Genomic DNA, 24,685 nt, shown 5'->3' with positions numbered 1-24,685 from the left:
GCACCAGAGGGCAGAGGCGCGTGGCGCCCGCTGTGGCCTGCAGGTCCAGTCGGGCTGCCGAGGAGGGAAGCCGGGTCAGAGAAGTGGTCATGCACCCTGAAGAGGGCTTTCCAGAGGACCTGGGCTCCTGACCAGCTGCCTTGGGTCCTGCAGGTGGAGCCATGGGCTCAGGTTCAGGATGGCCAGGCTAGAGCCCCGCCATCTTCTAGCTGGACCTCAAGCAGTCACCTCACTTCTCTGGGCCAAGGTTCTCCATCTGGAAAGTCGTGACAGCCACACCAGTCAGAGGGAACTGCCCACAGGAATCATCCCAGGAGACAGGGGACAAACAGGGAACACCCTGTCCACTCAGGAAGGTATGATACCAACCTGTCCCCAATAAAGATGAATTAACCCTGTCTCTGCTGCAGGGAACTCATATTTGAAGGGGGTTGGGGGACCCCCACGTGAGGAGCTTATGGCCCCAACCCAAAGCTGAGGGGAGAATTAGACAAGGGCAAGAACTAGCTGGAGAGGCAGGCGTCCTCCAGAGGGTTCACTGACCCTGGAATCGTTAGCTCACATTCAGTTTTACTGTACTCCTGTTTCAACAGCTCTATTAAGTGAATGATTCCAGAAAAGAGCCTTCTGGTATCCTGTTCATAAGTTACGTCCAGCCACGTTCTTGGCTGACTTATAAAATCAATTTTCCATGAAATTGTATCCTAAGTAGCTTCTCTAGGTAACAGGGAAGGCAGAACATGGTAGGGAGGGGGTGGGTTGAGCTGCCAGAAGATCTGGTAGAGCTGAGAACGGAGACACACAGGCATATCTGTTTTCCAGTGGCACGCTGCTCTCAAGGCCCATTTCCTCAATTCCCCTGTCTCCACATCCTTTGCCATGTGACTCTGGGGTTCCTCCCACCAAAGAGCTGAGAATACTTCCCTATCCCATGGCTTTGCATTCAGCCATACGATTGCTTTGGCCAAGGGAATGTTAGCAAGCACAACGTGACCAAAGAATTAAAAATTGCTCACGTGATCGGCGAGCCCTCCTGTGTCTGTGGTGCCACCTTGAGAGGAGCCCACCTGCCTTCACTCTGGTCCAAGGAGCAGAGACGTACCAGTCAGGCCACCAGAGCTGAGCCAGCCCATATGCAAAAGTCGAACAAATGCTTACTGTCCTGGAGGTTCTGTGGTTGTTTGTTACACAGCAATAGCTGACCAATTTAGTTCTGAATTTCTAGTTAGTGAGAAATAAAAGGTACTGAACTCAGAGTACACAGAAGAGATGATGGTTTTTTGGCTGTCAGTACTCCTCGACAATGGGTACTTTGCAAAGGAACTTTGTGACACTCCTCCTGGGGTGTCCAAGGTGGCAGTCACCTGACTGGGACACCACAGCCCATTCCAGCTGTCAGATTAGGAACATGTCAGTATATTAATCTAACTATTATGAAGGCTATAATTAGGTAATCAGAGTGCATGATTCTTGTACTAAGTTCTGTTCTGAATACTTAGGAGACAATTATACAGTTTTTTCCATGATTCCTTACAGGAGAAAAAAAAATCCTGGAACTTTATACAGAATAAGAACACAGCAGGTAGCAAAAACTCCTAATTAGAAATACTCAGTAAAGAATTCCTCCACTTCCTTTTAAAGAACAGTATAATTACTTCTAAGAATTGAAAAATTGCTTCATTTGATCAAATATTTTGATTAGCAAAGAAATTAATTGTACTGTATCTTCATTTGTATTTACAGTGAATTAATGAATGCTAAAAATAACAACAGCAGCAACACTGCCTGTCAAAAAAAAAGATAAAGCATTAAAAAAATCCAGATGAAAATAAAGTGTGCAAATGTGCTGCTCCCGCCGGATCAAGGAACCAACTTTTACAACTCCTGGGGCCCCGCACCCCCGGGGCCAGGGGTAAACGCTCATCCATCGGGAGGTCTGGAGGTCTTAGCCATCAACGAATTGGCCTCAGCAATCCAGTGTGCTGTTTGCAGAAGCAAGGGAGTTATACCAGAACTGCAGGCACAACCCAGGTTTCCAGCATCAGGAGCACTGCCCATGCTGGGACCTCTGGCCATGCAGGACCCTTTCTGGGCAACGGATGAAGGAGTCTGGAGATTCCAGGTTCCTTTTCCTTTGGAAAGGAAGTCAACTTCAAGTCAATTGAACCAAGACTTACTGAGGCCCAGTCCTGAGGGCACCGAGACCTGGTCCTGTGGGCACAGAGACCTGGTCCTGGGGGTGCTGAGACCTGGTCCTGGGGGCCATCCTTCCCTGTGCCTCCTTCACCCAGGTGCTAGGCTGGGGCTCTGTGGAAGTTTCCCTAATCCTCCTATTGCCCTTCGAGGCAGTCGTGGTTCTCCCCGTTTCTAGACAAAGTAAGTGGGGCTCCTCCCTGAGAGATCAGGACCTGCCCGCAGTCCCCAGGCTACTCCCCTGTGAGCTGATGATCGAGCTCAGGACAGTTTGACTTCAGAGCTGTGCTCTCCCAACCTTCCATGATCCCAGCCCCACCACATGCACAGAGCCTACCCAAGAGAGGAATGTGTGAACTCCTCAGCACTGATTGAGGGCCTACTGCATGCCAGGCTCTGTCCCAGGCACAGGGAATAGAACAGTGAATGGCAGAGACCAACCCCTGCCCCGGAGAGGCTGATGCTTTGAGGTAAGCACGGGGGAGACCAAATAATGCAGCAGAGAACTAGGGTCTTGGAGTTGTCCATCTTCCCTGGGCACTGGAATATGCTTGAGATGCCCATGCTCCCTCACAGCCCTGCTCCCAATGTCCAGACTCAGTGCAAGCTCATCAGAGAGCCGTTTCTGCCACCTCTGCCCCTGGCCAAGCAGACTCAGGTCCTCTCCCTCCGGCTCTCCAAGCTCACTTCCACCATACAGCTCGACATTCACAAAGGATCCATCCGACACATCTGCAAACACCCAATTCACAAATCCTGTGGTAGCACAAAATTGCCATCAAATGCGGAGAAATAGAGGAAACATTTAAGCTACCCCTTCGACCCTTTAATGATTCAATAAACTCAGGGCTGAAGTCATCTATGAAACTATTAAAATGAATGCTTCCACCCAGATCAATTATACACCGTGTAATCACGTCATGATACCTTGACCATGCACTCACTGAAGTAGGATACAATAATAAAAAATAACGCAAACATTCGGTGTTTGCTATGTTCAGTACCACGAAAAGCCCTTTCTGCATTAACCTGCTTCATCTGAGTGACAATCCTGTGGGGGGGAGGGGGGCGCACGCAGAGGTTCTCACTGACAGCAGGAAGCTGAGAGCCAGGGCCTGGAGCTGGTTGGAAGTCTAACCCCAGCTCTGGCACTTCTAGCTGTGTGACCGGGAACAGGTGCTGTGACCTCTCTGTTGCTCAGTTTCCTCATCCGTAAAAGGGCTCTTCGGAGGGTTAGCTGAGTTAATTTAGGTAAATTAACTAGAAAAGGGCCCGGCTCACAGCACGTGCCCAGTGCGTCCCAGCCACCACTGGATGTGGGTGCCTGACTGCGGGTGATGAGAAGACGGCAGTAACAGGCCAGGCACAATCACTAGGCAGCTGATGTGCTTCTTCCTCTTGATATTTCATCCTGGACCATTCAAATTCAGGCCTCAGTAAAAGCCAAGAGGTGGCACTTTCTGGTTCCTTCACAAATGGTCAGAGCCACTTCTGCTGGAGTGGTCCTCACCCCAAGAGGAACTGCGAGTGTGCTCGCCGGTCCTCCCACCAGCCTGGACACCCGCGCTGGCCCAGGGCCTGGCACGCATTGTCACTCACATCTGCTGAATGTGGGAGGGTAAGATTCTCCCAGTCGAATGGGGCAGCTAAAGCCAGAACCTAAGCAGCTCACCTCCAAGCTAGACACACAGGTATGTGGTAACAATTAAGAAACTGGTGCTGTCAGCAGCCTGGCTTAGCTCTGCAAGGCTTGTTTGGGACAATGGCTTCTTGGACTGACTCCTGGCTTCCTGATACGGTCATGACCTTGTAGAATCAATGGTACAGCTCAACTCTGGTGCTTAATTGATCCAAACATGGCAACTGAATTAGACTGCAAATCAGACTGTCGTGGCCCTGGAGGGGGTCTGCTGGGATGGGCTGCACCACAGTCTACTTATTTGAACATGTAGAGAGCGTCCGCTGAGGGTAGGAATCGAGAGAATTCCAGCCCAGATTCGAGGGGAATGCTGGCGGAAGTGTGTGGAGAATGCTAGAGTGAGTGACATATGTAAGGTGAGGACTCCCCAGAGACAGGCTGAGGGCCGGCCCCGCTGCTGCCGCAGAGGGATCAGGTGGAAGCAAGCCCCCTTCGCTTTTCTGCACAGAAACCAGGTGGCCGAGCCCTGTCCTGCGTCCAGCAGGGCCCATCGGGCAGCTGCTAGGGCGGCACGTGCCCTGTCCCTCGACTGTCTGCACCCCGGAAGCTGGCGAAGGGTGGGGCGGGGTGGGAGCGGGACTTCTCCTTCCGACCGGAGGCTCTAGATCCAGGTGGGGCCCAGGATGCACGGGTGCGTCAACCCACTCGGATCTGGGAGAACCGTGTTAACCTTACGGGAACGGCGATGCTGACTGGTGGCCAGGTAACTTGAGCAGGTGGGCCCCTAGCTGCTCCTCTTGTGTGATGATGTCATTTTCATTCAAGGCGGTGGGTGACAACATTCCTTGTCCTTTAGCTTGGGCACAGTGGGCCCAAGCAGCCCCTCACCCTGGACTGTCACCAAGGCCACCTCAAATGTGCAAGTGGCCTGAGTCATCCCTCCCAACCTGCCATACCTCAACCGTCGCCAGGACAACAGGTAGTAAGTATTCCACTGGCGAGTGGAAAGTGAGTGAAATTCAGGGGAAACGTTCAAAAATCACTGAAATTATATCAAGAGGACTTAGCCTTTCTTGCCATCTGGGGCGAGAGTAAATAACAGGAATGACATATCTTAATAATTTCCTTAATTTGTTTCCAATAATCTTCAGGCCTTTTCCTGAAAAGGAAATGTCCCCATTCTTTATAATATTCATTAAAATACATGGACGCTGTTATATTTATCATAAAAAGAAAGATAAATCAAAGTACCACTGCTGGCAACTAATATAAGGCTCATAAAAGACTGCAAACATTCTGATGCGCTTTATGGTCTCTTGTTGGCTTGAAAACTACAATCTGAAATTTTCTCTTGGAAAAAAATCATCTTCAAGTTACTTAACATCTCACTGGATGACTTTAAAGACAATAAATTATAAACACAAGGTAAGGACAGATCTTGTTGGCTCTCTGTTAGCTAGAATGTGACAAAATAATTACTCCACGTTGAATAAGGATGCGTTTTGTTAAAAAATTCCATTTCCATGGTAATAAAGTAGAAAGATTTTATATGGGTTTCTACTGTGTCTTTTAAAATCCTAATTCTGGGGGAAAAATGATGGCGGCGAAGTAGAGGGACGTGGAATGCATCCCTCTCTACAGATGCATTTGGAATGCACCGAAGGACACAATAATTCCCACAGAGAACCAGCTGAACATCAGCAGACGGTCTCGGACACCAGAAAGGACCACAAGGAGCCCGACATAACCGGTAGGGAGGCATCTACGATGGCTCAAAGAGGGTGAAGCAGCGGAGCTGTGGCAGACGGGAGGGAGTGAGAAACACACGGAAGGTCCGCACTGCAGCTCAGTGTTCCTGGACTGAGACGTCGATCCACAGCTGAACAGAGAGTCCGGGAGCGGGAGCGTGGGAACCGGAGAGCCAGTTCAGGGGGAGAAACATTGTTGCCAGTCAGGTGAGGGACCGAGAGGACAGGAGGGAAGAGGTCCGCAGCGAGGAGTGCCCGTCCCTGAGAGCTGCCCGGCCCTGATGGCGGCTGGAGGCTGCGGGTTCATAGGCGGGGTGGGGGTGGGGGGGAGCCGCGGGCATAGCCTCTGTGTCTTTCAGCGTCTCTGCAACAGGCAGCGGAGAGATGCCCGTGGGCCACCTAAGGCGCTCAGGGATAACAAGCACCCTCAGGCCCTCGGGCGGGGCTAGTTTAAAACCCCTTGGAACACCGGCAGCAGGGAGGCTGCCAAGAAAAAAAACCAAAAAACCCAAGAGAGGCCCAACTCTGAGACTTTCTGTTTACACCTGAGCCACTGGCGTCCCTCTGCAACAGGCACCTCCAAGCCCGACTGAAACAACAGTGCGCCACTGCTCACTCACTCCCAGGGGAAGGAGTCACTATTGTACCCTCTCCCTCCCCACACACCGACGCTTACAGACGAACAATAAAGGAACCTCTGCTGGTCACAGAATAATGCAAAAAAACCCAAGGCGAGTAGAAGGACACTTACAGCTGAGACTCTAAGGAAACAGAAATATTAGTATCGATCCTATTGAACTGGTCCATTCTGGGATCAGTTCTGGATTTTTTTTTTCTCTCTGTCTCTTTTTTTTCTTTATTAATTACGATCTTAGTCCCAAGGGATCTACAAGTTTTATAACATAATTTTTTAATGAAATTTTTTATTCTATTTTCATTTTTTTGCCTTTTTATATACTTCTATATCTAGCTAAGTTTTTGGTAGTACGGACAATATATCTCTCATACTTTCCTTTCATCCCTATCTTTTATACATTTCTGTTCCTTTCTTTTTATTTCCATATTTCCAACCACACTATGCTCTTCTGTTCCCCTTTCTTCCAGCCATTTTAAGTTTATTTTATCTTAACATACTTATAAGCAACACTATCGATCTGCTCAGACTCCTTGCTCTATTCTCCAGATGACGCACCACCTTGGTATTTAATATTAGGTTTTTGTCTTTATCTTAGTTCTTAGTACAACTGTCTAATTTCATTCTGAGAATCTCCATTCTGTCTGGTGGTACTCTAGCTCTTTTCTATATTTGATCCTAGCTTACAAAATCTCCCTGGATTAGTGTTTGTATGTGTAAGGTGTTATTTGTTTGTTTGTTTGCTTTTGCTTTTGTCTCTGATTTCTTCTGTTTCAGTTGTCAATTTCTGTTGGGTTTCTCTTTGAATATCTGATAGCGTACTGGGGTTCTGTCAGGTCTTTCCAGAGCCTTATGTCCTAATGGATTCAGTAATTGTGTGTCTTATACATGTATGTGTTTCCTAGACTTAGTATTTGCTTAATCCAATACTTGGACATTAGTCTGAGGCTTGGACAGTCTTCTATAAACACCTCTATCGCCAGACAAGCAACCCCAAAAGTTTGGAAAACTATGAGGAAACAAAGAAACACCATGCAGGCAAAGGAGCAGGAAAAAAACCCACAAGACCAAATAAATGAGGAGGAAATAGGAAAAATGCCTGAAAAAGAATTCAGAGTAATGATAGTAAAAATGATACAAAATCTCAATAACAAAATAGAGAAAGTACAAGAAACAGTTCATAAGAACTCAGAAAAACAAACAGCAATGGATAACAAAATAACTGAAATTAAAAATACCCTAGATGCTATAACCAGCAGAATGACGGAGGCAGAAAAATGAATAAGTGAGTTGGAAGATAGAATGGGGGAAATAAATGCAACAGAGCAGGAAAAAGAAAAAAGAATAAAAAGAATAGAAGACAGTCTCAGAGACCTCAGTGATAACATTAAGTGTACCAACATTCGAATTATAGGCATCCCAGAAGAAGAAGAAAACAAGAAAGGGTCTGAGAAAATATTTGAAGAGGTTATAGTGGAAAACTTCCCCAACATGGGAAAGGAAATAATTAACCAAGTCCAAGAAGCACAGAGAGTCCCATACAGAATAAATCCAAGGAGAAATACACCAAGGCACATATTAATCAAACTAACGACAATTAAACACAAAGAAAAAATATTAAAAGCAGCAAGAGAAAAGCAACAAATAACATATAAGGGAAAACCCATAAGGATAACAGCTGACCTTTCTACAGAAACTCTGCAGGCCAGAAGGGAATGGCAGGATATACTGAAAGTCCTGAAAGAGAGAAACCTACAGCCAAGAATACTCTACCCAGCAAGAATCTCATTCAGATTTGAGGGAGAAATCAAAAGCTTTCCAGACAAGCAAAAGTTAAGAGAATTCAGCACCACCAAACCAGCCTTACAACAAGTGCTAAAGGAACTTCTCTAAGTAGGACACACAAGAAAAGGAAAACACTTACAAATACAAACCCAAAACAATTAAGAAAATGGTAATTGGAACACACATGTCAATAATCACTTTAAATGTAAATGGATTAAATGCTCCAACCAAAAGACACAGACTGGCTGAATGGATACAAAAACAAGACCCTTCTATATGCTGCCTACAAGAAACCCACTTCAGACCAAGGGATACATATAGACTGAAAGTAAAGGGATGGAAAAAGATATTCCATGCAAATGGAAGTCAAAAGAAAGCTGGAGTGGCAATACTCATATCAGACAAATTAGACTTGAAAGTAAAGACTATTAAAAGAGACAAGGAAGGACACTACATAATGATCAAGGGATCCATTCAAGAAGTACATATCACAATGGTAAATATCTATGCCCCCCAACATAGGAGCACCTCAATACATAAGGCAAATGCTAACAGCTATAAAAGGGGATGTCGACAGTAACACAATAATAGTGGGAGACTTGAACACCCCACTTACGTCAATGGACAGATCATCCAAACAGAAAATAAATAAAGACAAGTTTTAAATGATACGTTAGACCATCTCGACTTAATTGATATTTATAGGACATTCCATCCAAAAACGACAGAATACACTTTCCTCTCAAGTGCACATGGAACATTTTCCAGGATAGATCACATCTTGGGTCACAAATCAAACCTCAGCAAATTCAAGAAAATTGAAATTATATCAAGCATCTTCTCAGACCACAATGCCATGAGACTAGATATCAATTACAGGAAAAAAACTGCAAAAAAGACAAACACATGGAGGCTAAACAATTCACTCTTAAACAACCAAGAAATCACTAAAGAAATCAAAGAGGAAATCAAAAAATATCTAGAAACAAATGACAACGAAAACACAACAACCCAAAACCTATGGGACGCAGCAAAAGCAGTTCTAAGAGGGAAGGTTATAGCAATACAGTCCTACCTTAAGAAACAAGAAAATTATCATATAAACAACCTAACCTTACAACTAAAACAATTAGAAAAAGAACAAAGAAACCCCAAAGTGAGCAGAAGGAAAGAAATCATAAAAGATCAGAGCAGAAATAAATGAAAAAGAAAGGAAGGAAGCCATAGCAAAAATTAATAAAACTAAAAGCTGGTTCTTTGAGAAGATTAACAAAATTGATAAACCATTAGCCAGACTCATCAAGAAAAAAAGGGAGAAGATGCAAATCAACAGAATTAGAAATGAAAAAGGAGAAGTAACAACGGACACCTCAGAAATACAAAAGATCATGAGAGACTACTACAAGCAACTATATGCCAATCAATTGGATAACCTGGAAGAAATGGATACATTCTTAGAAAAATACAATCTTCCAAGACTGAACCAGGAAGAAATAGAAACCATGAACAGACCAATCACAAGTATGGAAATCGAGGCAGTGATTAAAAATCACCCAACACACAAAAGCCCAGGACCAGATGGGTTCACGGGCGAATTCTATCAAACATTTAGAGAAGAGCTAACACCTATCCTTCTCAAACTCTTCCAAAATATCGCAGAAGGCGGAACACTCCCAAACTCATTCTACGAGGCTACCATCACCCTGATACCAAAACCAGGCAAAGATGTCACAAAAAAAGAAAACTACAGACCAATATCACTGATGAATATAGATGCAAAAATCCTCAACAAAATACTAGCTAACAGACTCCAACAGCACATTAAAAAAATCATACACCATGATCAAGTGGGGTTTATCCCTGGGATGCAAGGATTCTTCAGTATACACAAATCAATCAATGTGATACATCATATCAACAAACTGAAGGATAAAAACCATATGATCATCTCAACAAATGCAGAAAAAGCTTCTGACAAAGTTCAACATCCATTTATGATAAAAGCTCTCCAGAAAATGGGCATAGAAGGAAATTACCTCAACATAATAAAAGCCACATATGAGAAACCAAAAGCCAACGTCGTTCTAAATGGTGAAAAACTGAAAGAACTCCCTCTAAGAACAGGAACAAGACAAGGGTGTCCACTCTCACCATTATTATTCAACATAGTTTTGGAAGTTTTAGCCACAGCAATCAGAGAAGAAAAAGAAATAAAAGGAATCCAAATTGGAAAAGAAGAAGTAAAATTGTCACTCTCTGTAGATGACATGATATTATATATAGAAAACCCTAAAGACTCTACCAGAAAACTGCTAGCACTAATTGATGAGTTTAGTAAAGTAGCAGGATACAAAATTAATGCGCAGAAATCTCTTGCATTTCATATATACTAACAACAAAAGAGCAGAAAGAGAAATTAAGGAAACTCTCCCATTTACCATTGCAACAAAAAGAATAAAATACCTAGGAATAAACCTGCCTAATGAGGCAAAAGATCTGTATGCAGAAAACTTTAAGACATTGCTGAAAGAAATCAAAGACGACACAAACAGATGGAGGGACATACCATGTTCCTGGATTGGAAGAATCAACATCGTGAAAATGTCTGTACTACCCAAAGCAATTTACAGATTCAATGCAATCCCAATCAAATTACCAATGGCATTTTTCACAGAACTAGAACAAGAAATCTTACGATTTGTATGGAAACGCAAAAGACCCCGAATAGCCAAAGCAATCTTGAGAAGGAAAAATGGAGTTGGTGGAATCAGGCTTCATGACTTCAAACCATACTACAAGGCCATAGTGATCAAGACAGTACGGTCCTGGCACAAAAACAGAAAGGAAGATCAATGGAATAGAATAGAGAACTCAGAAGTAAGCCCAAACACATATGGGCACCTTATCTTTGACAAAGGAGGCACGAGTATACAATGGAAAAAAGACAGCCTCTTCAATAAGTGGTGCTGGGAAAATTGGACAGCAACATGTAAAAGAATGAAATTAGAACACTTCCTAACACCATACACAAAAATAAACTCCAAATGGATTAAAGACCTACATGTAAGGCCAGACACTATAAAACTCCTAGAGGAAAACATAGGCAGAACACTCTATGACATCCATCAAAGCAAGATCCTTTTTGACCCACCTCCTAGAGTCATGGAAATAAAATCAAGAATAAACAAATGGGACCTCATGAAACTTAAAAGCTTTTGCACAGCGAAAGAAACCATAAACAAGACTAAAAGGCAACCCTCAGAATGGGAAAAAATAGTTGCCTATGAAACAACGGACAAAGGATTAACCTCCAAAATATATAAGCAGCTCATGCAGCTTAATACCAAAAAAGCAAATAACCCAATCCACAAATGGGCAGAAGACCTAAAGAGACACTTCTCCAAAGAATACATGCAGATGGCCAACAAACACATGAAAAGATGTTCAACATCACTAATCATCAGAGAAATGCAAGTCAAAGCCACAATGAGGTATCACCTCACACCGATCAGAATGGCCATCATCACAAAATCTGGAAACAACAAATGTTGGAGACAGTGTGGAGAAAAGGGAACTCTTCTACACTGTTGGTGGGAATGTAAGTTGGTACAGCCACTATGGAAAACAATTTGGAGGTTCCTTAAAAAACTACAAATAGAACTACCATATGATTCAGTCATCCCACTTCTGGGCATATACCCAAAGAAAACCATAATCCCAAAAGAAACATGTACCATAATGTTTATTGCAGCACTATTTACAATAGCCAGGACATGGAAGCAACCTAAATGCCCATCAACAAACGAATGGATAAAGAAGATGTGGCATATATATACAATGGAATATTACTCAGCTATAAAAAGGGATGAGATAGAGCTATATGTAATGAGGTGGATAGAACTACAGTCTGTCATACAGAGTGAAGTAAGTCAGAAAGAGAAAGACAAATATTGTATGCTAACTCACATATACAGAATCTAAAAATGGTACTGATGAACTCAGTGACAAGAACAAGGACGCAGGTGCAGAGAATGGACTGGAGAACTCGAGGTTTGGGAGGGGGCGGGGGGTGAAGGGGAAGCTGAGACGAAGTGAGAGAGTAGCATAGACATATATATACTACCAACTGTAAAATAGATAGCCAGTGGGAAGTTGTTGTATAACGAAGGGAGTTCAGCTCGAGGATGGAAGACGCCTTGGAGGACTGGGACGGGGAGGGTGGGGGGGACTCAGAGGAGGGTGGGGGGGGACTCAGAGGAGGGTGGGGGGGACTCAGGGGAGGGAGGGAATACGGGGATATGTGTATAAAAACAGATGATTGAAGTTGGTGTACCCCCCCAAAAATAATAAATAAATTAAAAAAAATCCTGCTCTGAGCATGATTTTATATTCACAGAAGATACTGAAATCACACTTTAAGACTTAAAAGAAATGTTAAATAGGAATGATTTCTAAAAACAAGGTGATACTCTATACAGTTTGCACGTAGCATTTTGAATGTAAAATGTTTTCCCCAGAAGTAAAGAAGAGGTATCTGCTGAGGGCAGTGCTGACGTCCAGTGCTTGTCCTGTTTTCTCTTTTTTACTCCTCAACTAAGGCTCCGGCAGCATTTCAGTTTTGATACCTCGTTCCTCTTCTTTTGCGCCACCTGGGTGAGTGTTACTCATCCTGGCTCGGGTGTGATGCTCCCGGCGGCACCAGGCATGTCCCTTGCTTCCGTCTGCGAGCCCTGACGGAGCCTCATGGCGAGCCGCTCTGAGGCCTCCGGGCCAAGCGCAGGTCCCAGGAGTGACACGGGCCCACGCGCTGAGCCGATGGCGGGGCGGGCGATTGGCACTGGCCCGTGACCCCCACTTTGAGAAACGCTTCAGTGGTGCAGCAGGAGGAGCCAGGAGCCAAAACGCCAGGGCCAAGCCGCACACCAGGATCTGAGAGTCACGTGGCATCTGTTCTGAAAGCAGCTGAGTGGCGTTTCCCCTGACATTGTGACGGGCACAGCAGACACAGATCAGTAGGAGTTTTGGGGGCAGGTTTAGCGGTGCACCCCGTCTAAGAAACAGGTCGTGAGCAGGGGAAAAATGGCCATCCTCACTCTCTGTGTGCGTTCCATCTCCTCGAGGGCTTACGAGATGCCTCAGCTACCTTTCCAGCTGTCCCTCTTCCAGGAACGGATTCGGTCTGGCTGGGGATTATTCATGGCGAACTTCCTTTGCGCGGAGAGGTCCCGACTGCCTTAATTACATTTTGGTAATCTCCTTTTAATTACTTGCCGCCCGTGCATCCCCTAGAGGAAGCCATGGCTGGTGTCATATTTAATGAGCTGGAGGAGGATGTATGAGCTATTCCTATTGCTTGTACTCCTGTTCCTTCCACTAAGAACATCAGCTCAGGATTAAACTTCCAAAAACCTTCACGACGTACAAGGTCACGGCACCCCCACAGCCGCCTCACCCACCCAGCCACCCTCGAGGAAGCTGACCCACCCTGCTCAGAAGTCTCAAGGAGTCTCCTTTTGCTCAGAGAAAGGGACCTGACCTCTGCAGCGAGGGACGCAGGGCCCTGCTGGTCTGTCCCTGCCCCACTTCCCCACCAGCAAATAAACGTGACCAAAGAAAACCCCCACATACTCTGAACAGCCATGGTCACCCCATACTGAGGATTCACACCCCACATCCCTTCAGGCCAGAAGTCCCAACCTCAATTTGTCCTTCTGGTAAAGGCACCTCCCTTCGAGCACTGGCTTCTCAGCAGGACTTCCCATGTCCACCCCCACGCCCCCAGGCCAGTTTAGGGGCCGATACCACTTAATCCCAAGCAGCCACTGCACATGGACTGGACCAGGAAGGCAGGGAAGGGGGCTGAGCGGTGGGCAGGGCAGGACAGCTCTGAGTCCCCGCCGCAGCCCCTCCCGGCACCAGGCCCCCTCCTGTCTCTGAGCACATTTCCCACTGTCACTCACGTTGCAGTTAATCCTAAAACCGCCTCACAAGAACGTTCCAGCAAAGTGCTTCCAGAGGCGAAGGGGACTCGGCGAAGAAATCAGGTAGAACGAATGTCAGGGGAAACAAGTGGCGACGTGTAGCTTTGGAGACGATCGTCCCTCAGGTCCGGGAACTCCAGAGGCGGCAGAGGTGCTCAGAGTGACCCGTGAGCGAGGTCCAGCTGCCTCCTCCGCTTGCGGGCTGTGCGACCTCTGGACAGAGCCCGTGAGGATTCGGTGTGGTCAGTGGAGTCCTCCAGTGGAAGCTGCTGGAAGGGTTTGGGCACGTACTTATAGGTGCGTGGCAAGGACATGCTATAGTAATTAGAACTTGGAAACCTGGAAGCTGCCTCAGGTCCAACGATGGGCCTTCGGTGAAGCCAATGAAGCTGACCCCTGACCCAGGACACCTGTCCTCCCATTCCCTTCCCCATTCAAAGCCAAAAAGCCTGGGCCACTCCTAACTCATTCTCTCACCTTCCACTCTCCAAATGAGCCACGACAGCAGTGTCCCTCCCTAGGGTGCACCGGCCTCCCTACTGATCCTTGGCCTCCAAGTCTTCCCCACCAGGCGTCCACCATGACTCCTCTAAAATGTAAGCCTGTCGTGGTCACAACTCTCCTCTCCTCAAACCTTCCCTGGGTCTCCATGTTTTTTGGAGTCAAAGTGCTACAGGGCTGCCCACACCCCCTCCCTCCCTGGGCAATTTCTACTCCCCCTCCCTCCTGCCCAGGCAGCCACCGCTCAAGCCTGTCAGCCCCCGGCCTCCCCTCCGCGGGCTCTCGGCTCAGAGGTCCCCTTCTCACCAGGCCTCCCTTCTGTCCAGCTTTATTTTATCCCACAGCATGGACTGGACTCTGACATCTGATATACACTCTCATTTCTTGTCCGTCTCCCTTGCTAGAACGCAGGCCGCTGGCTCACAGCTGACCGCAGGGCCTGCTCAGGACCAGGGACACGGCAGGCCCACGGGAAGCCCCGACTGATGGAGAAAGTGAGCAGGACGGTACACATCCTCCAACCTGCGCTTCTGAGACAAACCACTGACGGGGAAATGCCAGCGACATCACAGAAGGGAAAAGGCAGCTCTAGGGGACAGGCAGGGGTCCCGGAGGAGGAGCTGGGCAGCTGGGGTGGGAAAGCTGAGTCCTCTCTCCCACCTGGGGGTGGTTAAGCAATGGAGGGGAGGGGGGTTGCTGAGAGACAGGAAGGTGCAGCTGCAGAAACTACAGCGGCTGCTTTTGGGGAGCAAGACTGGGGTGAACAGTGGATTAGGTGATCTCTGCTTTTAAATCTTTTGCAACAATTCAATTTTATTTCTATAAGGGTGTATACTACTTTGATACAAATAATAAATGTTTGTTTAAAAAAGTCTTTCAAGAGTTGAGAAAATCCCCCAAACCCCCAAGCTCAGCAACATATACTCTCTGTCCTTGGCCCCACCCCCAAAGGATATATGTATAGAAAAGAGGATTAGAGGTAAATATGCCAAAATGATAACCGTTTGTCCCTAGGGGTGAATTTAACTCTCTCCTTCAAAATGACTGGTATACCCCGAATCACGTAAAATGGACACAAACCACTTTCACAAACATTAGCTTAAACCATACGAAACTGTCCATATTCAATCATTCAGGACTCTCAAAATGGCGCTTTCATAGGACTCAACCTAACAGAAAAAAATTATTTTTAAAAAATGGGGCTGCTTTCAAGATCAGTGAAAGTATTCCTATCCTCTGAGCCCAGTTATTTTATTTCTTGGATTCGTTCTTCAGCAAACGTGGACGTGGATTTGCATACAACGTGTTCACAGCAGAGTAAATAACGGTGGCAAAAGCTGGAAAAAACCTAAATGCTTAAAAACCAGGAGTCGATGGAACGTCATACAGATATGTTAACTCACGTTTGGAAGGACTTTAGGTGCATGGTGCAATTTAATGTTAAGGGGAAAAAAAGCAAGATACATGATTATATCTGCAGTGTTATCGCCACTGCACAAACATGCATTACATCTGTACACTCGTGTTCACGGCAGCACTACTCACAGTCGCTAAAACGTGGAAGCAGCCCAAGTGTTCACTGACAGGTCAATGGATGAGCAAAATACGGTCTATCCATGCAAGGGTCTACTACGAGACTTACAAGGGAAGGAAGTTCCGAGACCTGCTACAAGAGGGATGAACCCTGAAGACATTATGCTCAGCGAAATAAGCCAGACACAGAAGGTCAAATACTGTATGGTTTCACTCATCCCAGGCACCTAGAGTTGTCACATTCATGGAGAAAATAGAATGGTGGTTGCCAGAGGCTGGGGGAGAGGGGTGGGGAGTCAGGGTTTAATGGGAACAGAGTTTTGGTTTTGCAAGATGAAGAGAGTTCTGGAGATGGAGGGTGGTGATGGTTCTACAGCAACGTGAATGGACTTAATGCCACCGAGCTGTGCACTTAAAAAGGGTTAAGATGTAAAATTTATCGTATGTGTATTTCACCACAATAAAAGAACTGGGGGAAATGCATTAAAAATAGAGGAAGAAGCTCTCCGAGGCAGCATGGCCCCTGGGAAGAAGAGCAGCTCTGAAGCTGGACTGCCTGGTGTCCACTCTGGCTGAGGAGGCGGGTGGGTACCTGACTTCCGGACCCGCCAGCTCCACCTGATCCCCTCCCTCATCTGGGCAACAACCAGGGGAGCAAGTGCGCGGGAAGGGCCCAGAGCTCAGAGGGTCTCACTAAACAGCGATGGAGGTTGTTTCTGTCATCATACCATCATCACGGGGTTAAATGACTATCTTCTTTTTCACACTTTCCTGTATTTTCCAAAATGTCCACAATATGTATTTCTTTTAAAATCAGAAAAAAAGTATAATTCACATAAAAATACTGAGAGTCACCAGAAACAAAGAGAAAAGACCAGTCCCAGACCAGAAGATATTTGCAACGCCCAGACCAACAAAGCAGTGGAATCCTTCCAGGCAGTTCTCAGACGCTGATCACACTCGGAAGCGCTGGCAGGAATTAAACTCCGGCAAACACCAAGGGCTCCGGGATGCCGCGCGTCAGGAGCTCTCCCGCGGGGCTGGCGGAGTGCACGCTGGTTGGTGCAGCCGCGGCGGCGGCGTCTGTGGAGCTGAACGTGTGCCTCACCGCCCCCTTCCCCCGGCAGCCGTTCCACGCAGTGTGACCCGAGGGTGCAGAGGACACCGTCACAGAAGGCCGACTGCGCCCTGCTCCTGACAGAGAAAACCGCACACCACCTGCATGCCATCAGCAGGAGGATGACAACTGAGGGGTTTGGTCATTCAACAGAATAGATCTGTTTATCACTTCACTGGCTAGTTTTATAGCAGCTTGAGTGAACTAAAGCCAGTGTAACCACAGGGATCGATCTTAAATTCATGACGTTAAGCAAGAAAAACAAGTGCCAAAGACAGACTCGGATACATCACCATCTATATAAAGTTGTGAATCAGGCAACACAGTATATGCTTTGTTAGGAATGTCCACCGAAACGGCGAGGACGAAAACCCGCACGCTCCCGGAGGCGATGCCACGGCCTTCAGAGGCCTGGAGTCGGAAGCCAGGCTTCCGGCGTCTCACATCAGCCCCCGCGCCCGCCTCCAGGGTGAGCGCGGGCCGCGACTCGAAGGTCTGTGCCCCGGTGTCCTCGTCTGTAACGCGGGCCGTCGCTAGCGTGCCTTGCAGTGACAGCACACGGATGGCACCGGTTAGCACGTGCACTTAGCACGTGCCAGGCCTAAGGACGGTGCCCGGCCCCCAGGAAGCACCGCGCCGTGGCCGCCGCCGCCGCCGCCGCTCCGAGGAGCCTCAAACCTTCAAAGTGCTCGTGCCGCGCGCTCTAGCGAGCTCGTGTCCGAGACGTTACCCCGACAAGCGACTGCGGACTCACGGGCGCGGCTGCTCATCGCTCACAGAAGTGTGCCGTCGGGAGCGACCTAAGCGTCCAGCCACAGGGGGACAGTTAGACACACGCCAGCACAAGCCTGTCGTGACTTCGCTGGTGCGTCGTTTTTGGATTTTTCTTATTTGTCTTCACCTCCCCTTCCGTGAAGGCAGGGACCACGGCGCCTGCGCGCCCATCCTCACTCAGCACAGGATGGGTGACCAAGGACATCCGAGTTGGCTGAAGCTGGACTGCAATGTCGCTAATGATGTTGGTCCCTTTATACTTAGAGATGGAGAAGCAGCCTGAGAAGGAACAGCTCCTGCAGCCAGAGAAGCGGTCCCGGGAAGAGCCCTGTGGTCAGCCACCCACCCTCCTCCAGGAAGCCCTCTTAGACGTCCCCCAGGACCCCATTATATCCATGCTTACCCCTACCCCAGGCTTGGCTGATGCATGGCCCAGGGCCGGGCACCTAGTGGCTCCTTAACAAATGTCTCCCAAGCGGGTCCCAATTCCCTTATTGTTGGTGCAGGGCCTGACGTGTAGTGGTTCTCACTTCTCTGGACACCAGTTCATCTTCAGGGTTCTAAGATTCTTAGAACTCATTAAAACAACCAGACAAAAGCAGGCTCAAACTTCTTTGAAAATACAGAATAGAATAGAATAGAATAGAATAGAATAGAATAGAATAGAATAGAATAGAATAGAATAACTTTCCAGTGAAGTAAAGGATATGTATTTATCTTCTAACACTATGTAGAATTTATATCAATTTTTCATTTAGAATGAGCTAGTTAACTGAGATGACTGCCAACTTATCTGATGTGGTTTTAATCAATTATCTATTTTGCAAAAACCAATTTTACCCCCTTTTCAAAAAGAAATGCTTATATGCTTATGTGTTGCAGACATTCTTACCTCCTCAAGGTAACTGTTGAAGTTCTGGAGAAAATATTTCCAATTTATATGGGGGGTGAGATGAATTCTTAGTTTTCTCAAAAAATAATGATACTGGTTATCTGTTAGTTTGTAGCAGAAATCCTTAAGGACTTGTCCAAAATCCGGAGCCTTTACAAACCCGGTGTCATCTTTATCCAATGCAGAAAATGCCTACGATTAGAAAAAAAAAGGCAGATGTTACTGTCGAGTGAATATTTCCAAAATATTTTTCTTAAGTATTGCTTTCCTGAATGCAAATGAAATGAAGTGAATGCGAGTCCCCTGTAGATTCTAAATCACCACATAAACGCACCAGGACCGAAAGACAGAGGGGTAGGATGTGCGTCTGGTATAAGAGCTGACATGTCATTGAGGAAACTGACTTTATTCCTACCTCTTTGGATATGAAGAGGAGAAGGAGGAGTGAAAGAGGAGCCCCAAGGAAGCTTTGAGGGGTGAAGGAACTTGCCCGAGGTCTCTCCATCATTAAATTCTAGCTCCTTAATGAATCATTTGTAACTGAGAGGCTCAGGCACTACCCCACCGCGTCGGGGTGTGGGGCAAGGGTCTCACGATAGGAGCCCGACATCGGAAGTAGCCAGGAGGAGGTGTCAAGGGACCACTCCATCCTACCCCCCACCCCAGGGCTTGAACATCGAGGCTGCTGTCCTTTTGCCTCTCAGGGAGACCCCACCACCCGCGCCTGTGCCGGAGGCGCTGGGGCAGACGGCGCCAACCCAGCAGAACAGCAGTCAAACCAAAGTGCAAACATTTGCTAGAAAAACAAAGCACATTTTTTCCATCTGTTGAAACAAAGTCATTCATTTCTATTGCACTAGAAAACCCGTATCAAGGGATAAGTTAAAAATCTTACTTTTTTAAGTAAGAATTTAATATGCTCGCTGACCCAAACCCAAATTCTCTTGCGGTTAGTTCTCACTCTGGACTAATTAGACACACCCCATCAGTCCACCGGGTGGTGTTACACGTGTAATCAAATTAACCTTGATGCTGTCTGGCTTCGAGCCTTCATTTAGACTGTGGGGACACGACACAGCCAGGTTCAGTGGGAAGCCTCTAGCTCCACAGCCAGGAAGTGGACTTTGAACCTTGGCTGCGTTGCCCACCATAAGCCCTTAACCTCTCTGAGCTTAACTTCTTTGGTATAAAAAAAGAGACTTCAGAACTCACGTTGGTCTAAGTTTTACTACAGCAACCTGAAGACGCCCTGTCCAGGTAGCTGATGTGGCGTGGATCTCAGCAGATGTCAGGGAGAATGACCATCACCATGAAGGGAGCTGACGGAGCATTCCGTCCTCAGGGCGTTTAGAAGGCGCTGTGGTGCCACAAGGCTCAGTGGACCTCAGGGGTGAGCTGGGGTCTGGCTCGCCGTGGCCACGGGACCTGCACTTCCCTGGGGCTGTGCGGCTTCCCCATGTGTCAGTCCAGCCTGACAAGCCACGGGGTGGGTGGGAGAATGAAATGTGCAAAGGCTCAGGGATCTGTAAGACTCTACATAAATATAAGGTGTTGCTGGGTCATTTCAGAAACAAGACGTTGCGTTGAGATGGGTCTCCAGTGACCCGAGGAGCTGCACCATGTGTCCGGTATCCCTTTTTTTTTAAAATTTATTTATTTATTTAATTTATTTATTGGCTGCGTTGGGTCTTTGTTGCTGCACACGGGCTTTCTCTAGTTGCTGCGAGCAGGGGCTACTCTTCATTGTGGTGCGTGGGCTTCTCATTGTAGTGGCTTCTCTTGTTGTGGAGCGCAGGCCCTAGGCGCATGAGCTTCAATAGCTGCGGCACATGGGCTCAGTAGTTGTGGCTCACGGGCCCTAGAGCACAGGCTCAACAGTTGTGGCACACGGGCTTAGTTGCTCTGTGGCATGTGGAATCTTCCCAGGGCAGGGTTCGAACCCGTGCCCCCTGCATTGGCAGGCGGATTCTTTACCACTGTGCCACCTAGGAAGTCCTGGTACCCTTTCTGACCCTGATCCTCAGACACTGTCATTCTCTCCTCGCCTCCCTGCCGCAAACGCCCCTGCCCTCCAGGCCCTGCCAGCCTCTCGGCTGGAGAATCTCTCTCTCTTGCTTAATTTCTCATCCCCTAAGGACTGTTTCTCAGAAGTGAGAACCGTGGTTCCTCCCACAGGTTTCAAGGACCTCAGTTTGAGAAACGCCGGAGAACTGTGAGGTGGCGCCTCTCTCAGCTGGGAGAGGGCAGAGCCCTCCTGCAAACGTATTTACGTGGCCCACACAGCACTTCTGACAAATCTGAGAGAGGTGCTGACATTTAGAAATCAGGAGGTTTCATAGCTTCTCATGAAAAATACAAGGGTCTAGCAGAGCTGGGGCCACGTCTCAGCTCAGCAACAGTCGGCGGGGGGCGGGGGGGGGGCAGTCCTGAGGAGATGCTGCCCTCTGGACAGGGCTGTGCCGCGGGCTTTGCTGCGGCCACGTCCTGGCCCCTTCACATTTTTACTCCTGGTCCCTGTGCACATGTGAGTTTGCAGTCCTCACGAGGTGACCCCTGGGCCAGGGCAGTCTGGTGTTGAAAGGGGTATCGATGGGCTTTCTAGATGACCCATGATGTGTTCATACTCATTTTCTTTGATCTTTAGATAGTCATTAAAATAAAGACACACAAATGTTAAATCCTCATAGCGACTTCCCTCATGCAAACACTGTCTGCTCTCTGGGAGCAAGGCCATGCCGGCTGGCCTTCCAGAACGTTCATGAGCTGGCTGGGTTGCCCCACTGATCCCCGGCGCTTGGACTCCAGAGCCCAGCTTGCCTCCCGGCACCGAGGGGATGCAGGTGTATAGTGAGCATGGGCCTCAGTGTCTGCGTGGGTCTGTGGGTCTGCATATGGTGGGCACGGGAGCATCCCCGCTCTGACTGTGCTGTCTGGACAGCGTGCTCCCAGCAACGCACGGGAGGCTCTGGATTCGCTGTCTTGTTAAACTGCACAGTCTGCCCTCTGCACACAGCCTCTCTCTTTTCACGGCTGCTGCAGGGGGATCTCACGTGCGGACCTGAACAGGGGACCGGCACCTTGCTGGGAGCCTGGCCTGAGCACTGTCTTCCGAGGCCATGCCCTGAAGCACCACCCCCAGGCATGCCCCACAGGGTTGCAAAGCTGTCAGCCTGAATGTCAGTGTGCTTGGGGACTCCCTTCTCACACCCCGACCCCCACTCCCACCCCAGGCTCCTGGTCATGATGAGTCTTCGTGCCACAGACTGGCCTTGGCCAACCTCTTCAAGGGGGGCATCGCTCATCCCCACGGGTCCGGCTCATGGGATGTGCTAAACTCACTCTCGCCTCTGTCCTCTGCCCTCTTTGCCTGGAACCCCTGGCCCTCACTGCAGACCCAGCCTCTGCTAAACACTGAGCACTTTCGCCTCACAGAAGACAGGCGGGGTGCGATCGTGGTAGTTTTGTACAGAGCAAAAACGGATACACATTTGCTCAAGTGAACAATTTGATCTCGCCCAACCATCAAGTTCTGAGGCCCCAAGGAGAATGGCGAGAGGTGGAGGGGCCCAGGAGGAGGGGCAAGGCTGGGAACTGGCTTCAGGAACTGGCGTGAGCACCAGAACGTCAGTTTCCACAGTGAAAGCATGTGCGGTCCTCGTACCGTCCACAAAGCTGGACTGGAGGAGGTGACGACCTCCTGGATGTTCTTCAGAACCTCCTCTGGACCTAGGAGTGCAAAATTGATGGGCACGCTCTCCTCTTTCTCTTGGGGCGGAGGTCTGGCTGGCTTGCTCTTCTCCACGGCTCTCAAGAAGTCAAGGTAACTGATGGAATTTTCACGCCAGCTGATTCCCCAACTTGTCCCAAAAGAAAGAAAATAATATATTAATTAAAAAACTATCACTCATTCAACAAACACTTGCTGAGCACAGAACAGTGTGGAGAACATGAATAATGTTGAGCCACTGTTCCCTGTAGGTGCACGCACACCGGTCAGCTGGGCTATTAGACGAGCACGGCAGTCTAAGGGCACAGCAGAAGGGCTATGACAGGGGAGAGTGCGGGGCCACTGTCGGCTGCTGGCGCCACAGATCGTCCTGCCCTGAAGCTCTAAGACTTGCAGGCTGGACAGTAGGGCTCACAGGTTTGAAGAGCCAAGGATGGGAGGAGGCCTGGCTGAGGAATCTGCCCCTTGACGGGGGCAGGGGTGTGACACGTGCAGAGCTGGATCCTGGGGAGATGCATCTGATGGTGGTGGCAGAGCTGGTCTGGAGGCAGGACTGCGGGGTGGTGGGGCGTAGGGCTGTAGTCATCGGGGCCTTAGCTAATGAGCGCCCGCACTGAGAAATGGGAATCTGAACATAACGGAAGTACACCAAAGACAGGGAAAAGGAAAAGAGGAGCTGAGTAAAACTGATGTGAAATTCTTTTTCAAGAATGGCTGAAAGTACGCTGTCAGGCTGAAAGCACTCAAAACATATGTTTATGAAACCTACATCGCTTAGTGTTTCCTCAAATAGAAATTCTGTCTGGGTGTGTGTCTCCACAAGGACATCCACAGAGAAAAAGAGGCTCCCTCCTTCCCTCCACTCCAACACAGAAGAAAATACCTTTACATTCTAAAAGAATATATTGTGAGAGCAAATCCGTATTTCGTGAAAATATAGAGCCTATTTAGTAAAGATGTAAAATAATTCAAAATAAAGCTTAGTTGCATTCAAAGTCCACATTTCTGTAACTTAGACTCCCTGGGGATTGCTGGCACCTTGACCCCCAAACTTTCTTTCAGCAGGATGGAGCCTGTGACAAAGAACAGCTTGGAACGCCGGGAAGCCAGAGAGAAGTTTCCAGCGACTCGGCTATCTGCTTCTCGAGAGAACCAGCCAAGAGCTGTGCATCCCCACCCCGCAGCTGCAGAGCCGCCTTGCACAGGCCCCGCGTCGCTGGCTCGCACACCGGAGACATGGAGGAAAAGGATAATCAGCTCTATTTCATCAGCAGGATAAATTGCCAACTTGGTATTAAAATTTAGTAATAAAATCAAATGCATATGCTAATCTCAGTATTATTTAGAAAAGTCTATTTTGGATCTAGAAAAGAATAATCTACATATAATTACAAATAACAGAGCTGCTTATCATCAAGAGGTCTTTGAGAAGAAACAAGCGACTGAGCTGATGGATCCTTATTAAGGTTTCAATTCATAAAAAAGTTGATCACCCATTGACAGGTGGACTGCAGAAATCCCGCAGCCCTTGTGTCCCTGTTTATAAAAGTATCGAGCCTAACTACGTTTTAACAAGGCTCTCCTGTCATCATTTAGCTAATGGTTTATCTGGTGCTATTTTTCCATGATTTATTCACTGTATGCATTTCAATTCTTGTTCAGCTGGAAATAGATTTAGTGAGAAGAGACCCTGTTTAAGGAAGAAGAGAACACACATGCATTTAAGGATGAAATGGTCCTCCTTTCCCCCCACACACATTCACACGCACACTCACACACACTCAGACATATACATGCACGCACAGACAACCAAAGTTTTAAGGGAAAATGATTTTGTCCCTGGGAGTCTATGTTCAGGCAAGCTAACAACCTGTGTGAAGGAAGATAAAAAATATTTTCAGACAAAGAACTGAGAAAACTTATTTCCTGTCCCCTCCTTTCTCAGGGAATTACTCCAGGAAGTACTCCAGCAAAATAAGAGTGTAAATTAAGAAATAAAAAGATGTGGCATATAAGAAACAGGGGATCCAACCCTGGGGAACAGTGGGGACAGCCCAGGACACTCTTGGGTGGCAAACCTGGAACAGAGGGTGGGGAACCAGGCTCTAGGAAGGAGGGCACCAGGGGAAAGACGGAGGGAGCAGAAAGTGGGGAAGAACGC

At 47.7% G+C, this 24,685-nt stretch overlaps 1 protein-coding gene across 1 annotated transcript in view; it reads right to left on the bottom strand.

Annotated features, from left to right (window-relative positions):
* EFCAB6 (EF-hand calcium binding domain 6) overlaps positions 1–24,685 on the bottom strand; it is a 253,258-nt gene that overhangs the window by 24,853 nt on the left and 203,720 nt on the right. Inside the window, exons 24-25 of the mRNA XM_057743330.1 lie at positions 22,459–22,654; positions 18,798–18,989 (exon numbers count right to left, since the gene is read on the bottom strand). Of these exons, the coding sequence (XP_057599313.1) occupies positions 18,798–18,989; positions 22,459–22,654 (388 nt within the window). The remainder of the gene's footprint in view (positions 1–18,797; positions 18,990–22,458; positions 22,655–24,685) is intronic.

The sequence above is a fragment of the Hippopotamus amphibius genome, chromosome 7, assembly GCF_030028045.1.
Source record: "Hippopotamus amphibius kiboko isolate mHipAmp2 chromosome 7, mHipAmp2.hap2, whole genome shotgun sequence".
NCBI classification, from domain to species: Eukaryota; Metazoa; Chordata; class Mammalia; order Artiodactyla; family Hippopotamidae; genus Hippopotamus; species Hippopotamus amphibius.
The sequence above is the reverse complement of the archived record's forward strand: the minus strand, read 5'-3'. Positions and strand labels throughout refer to the sequence as shown.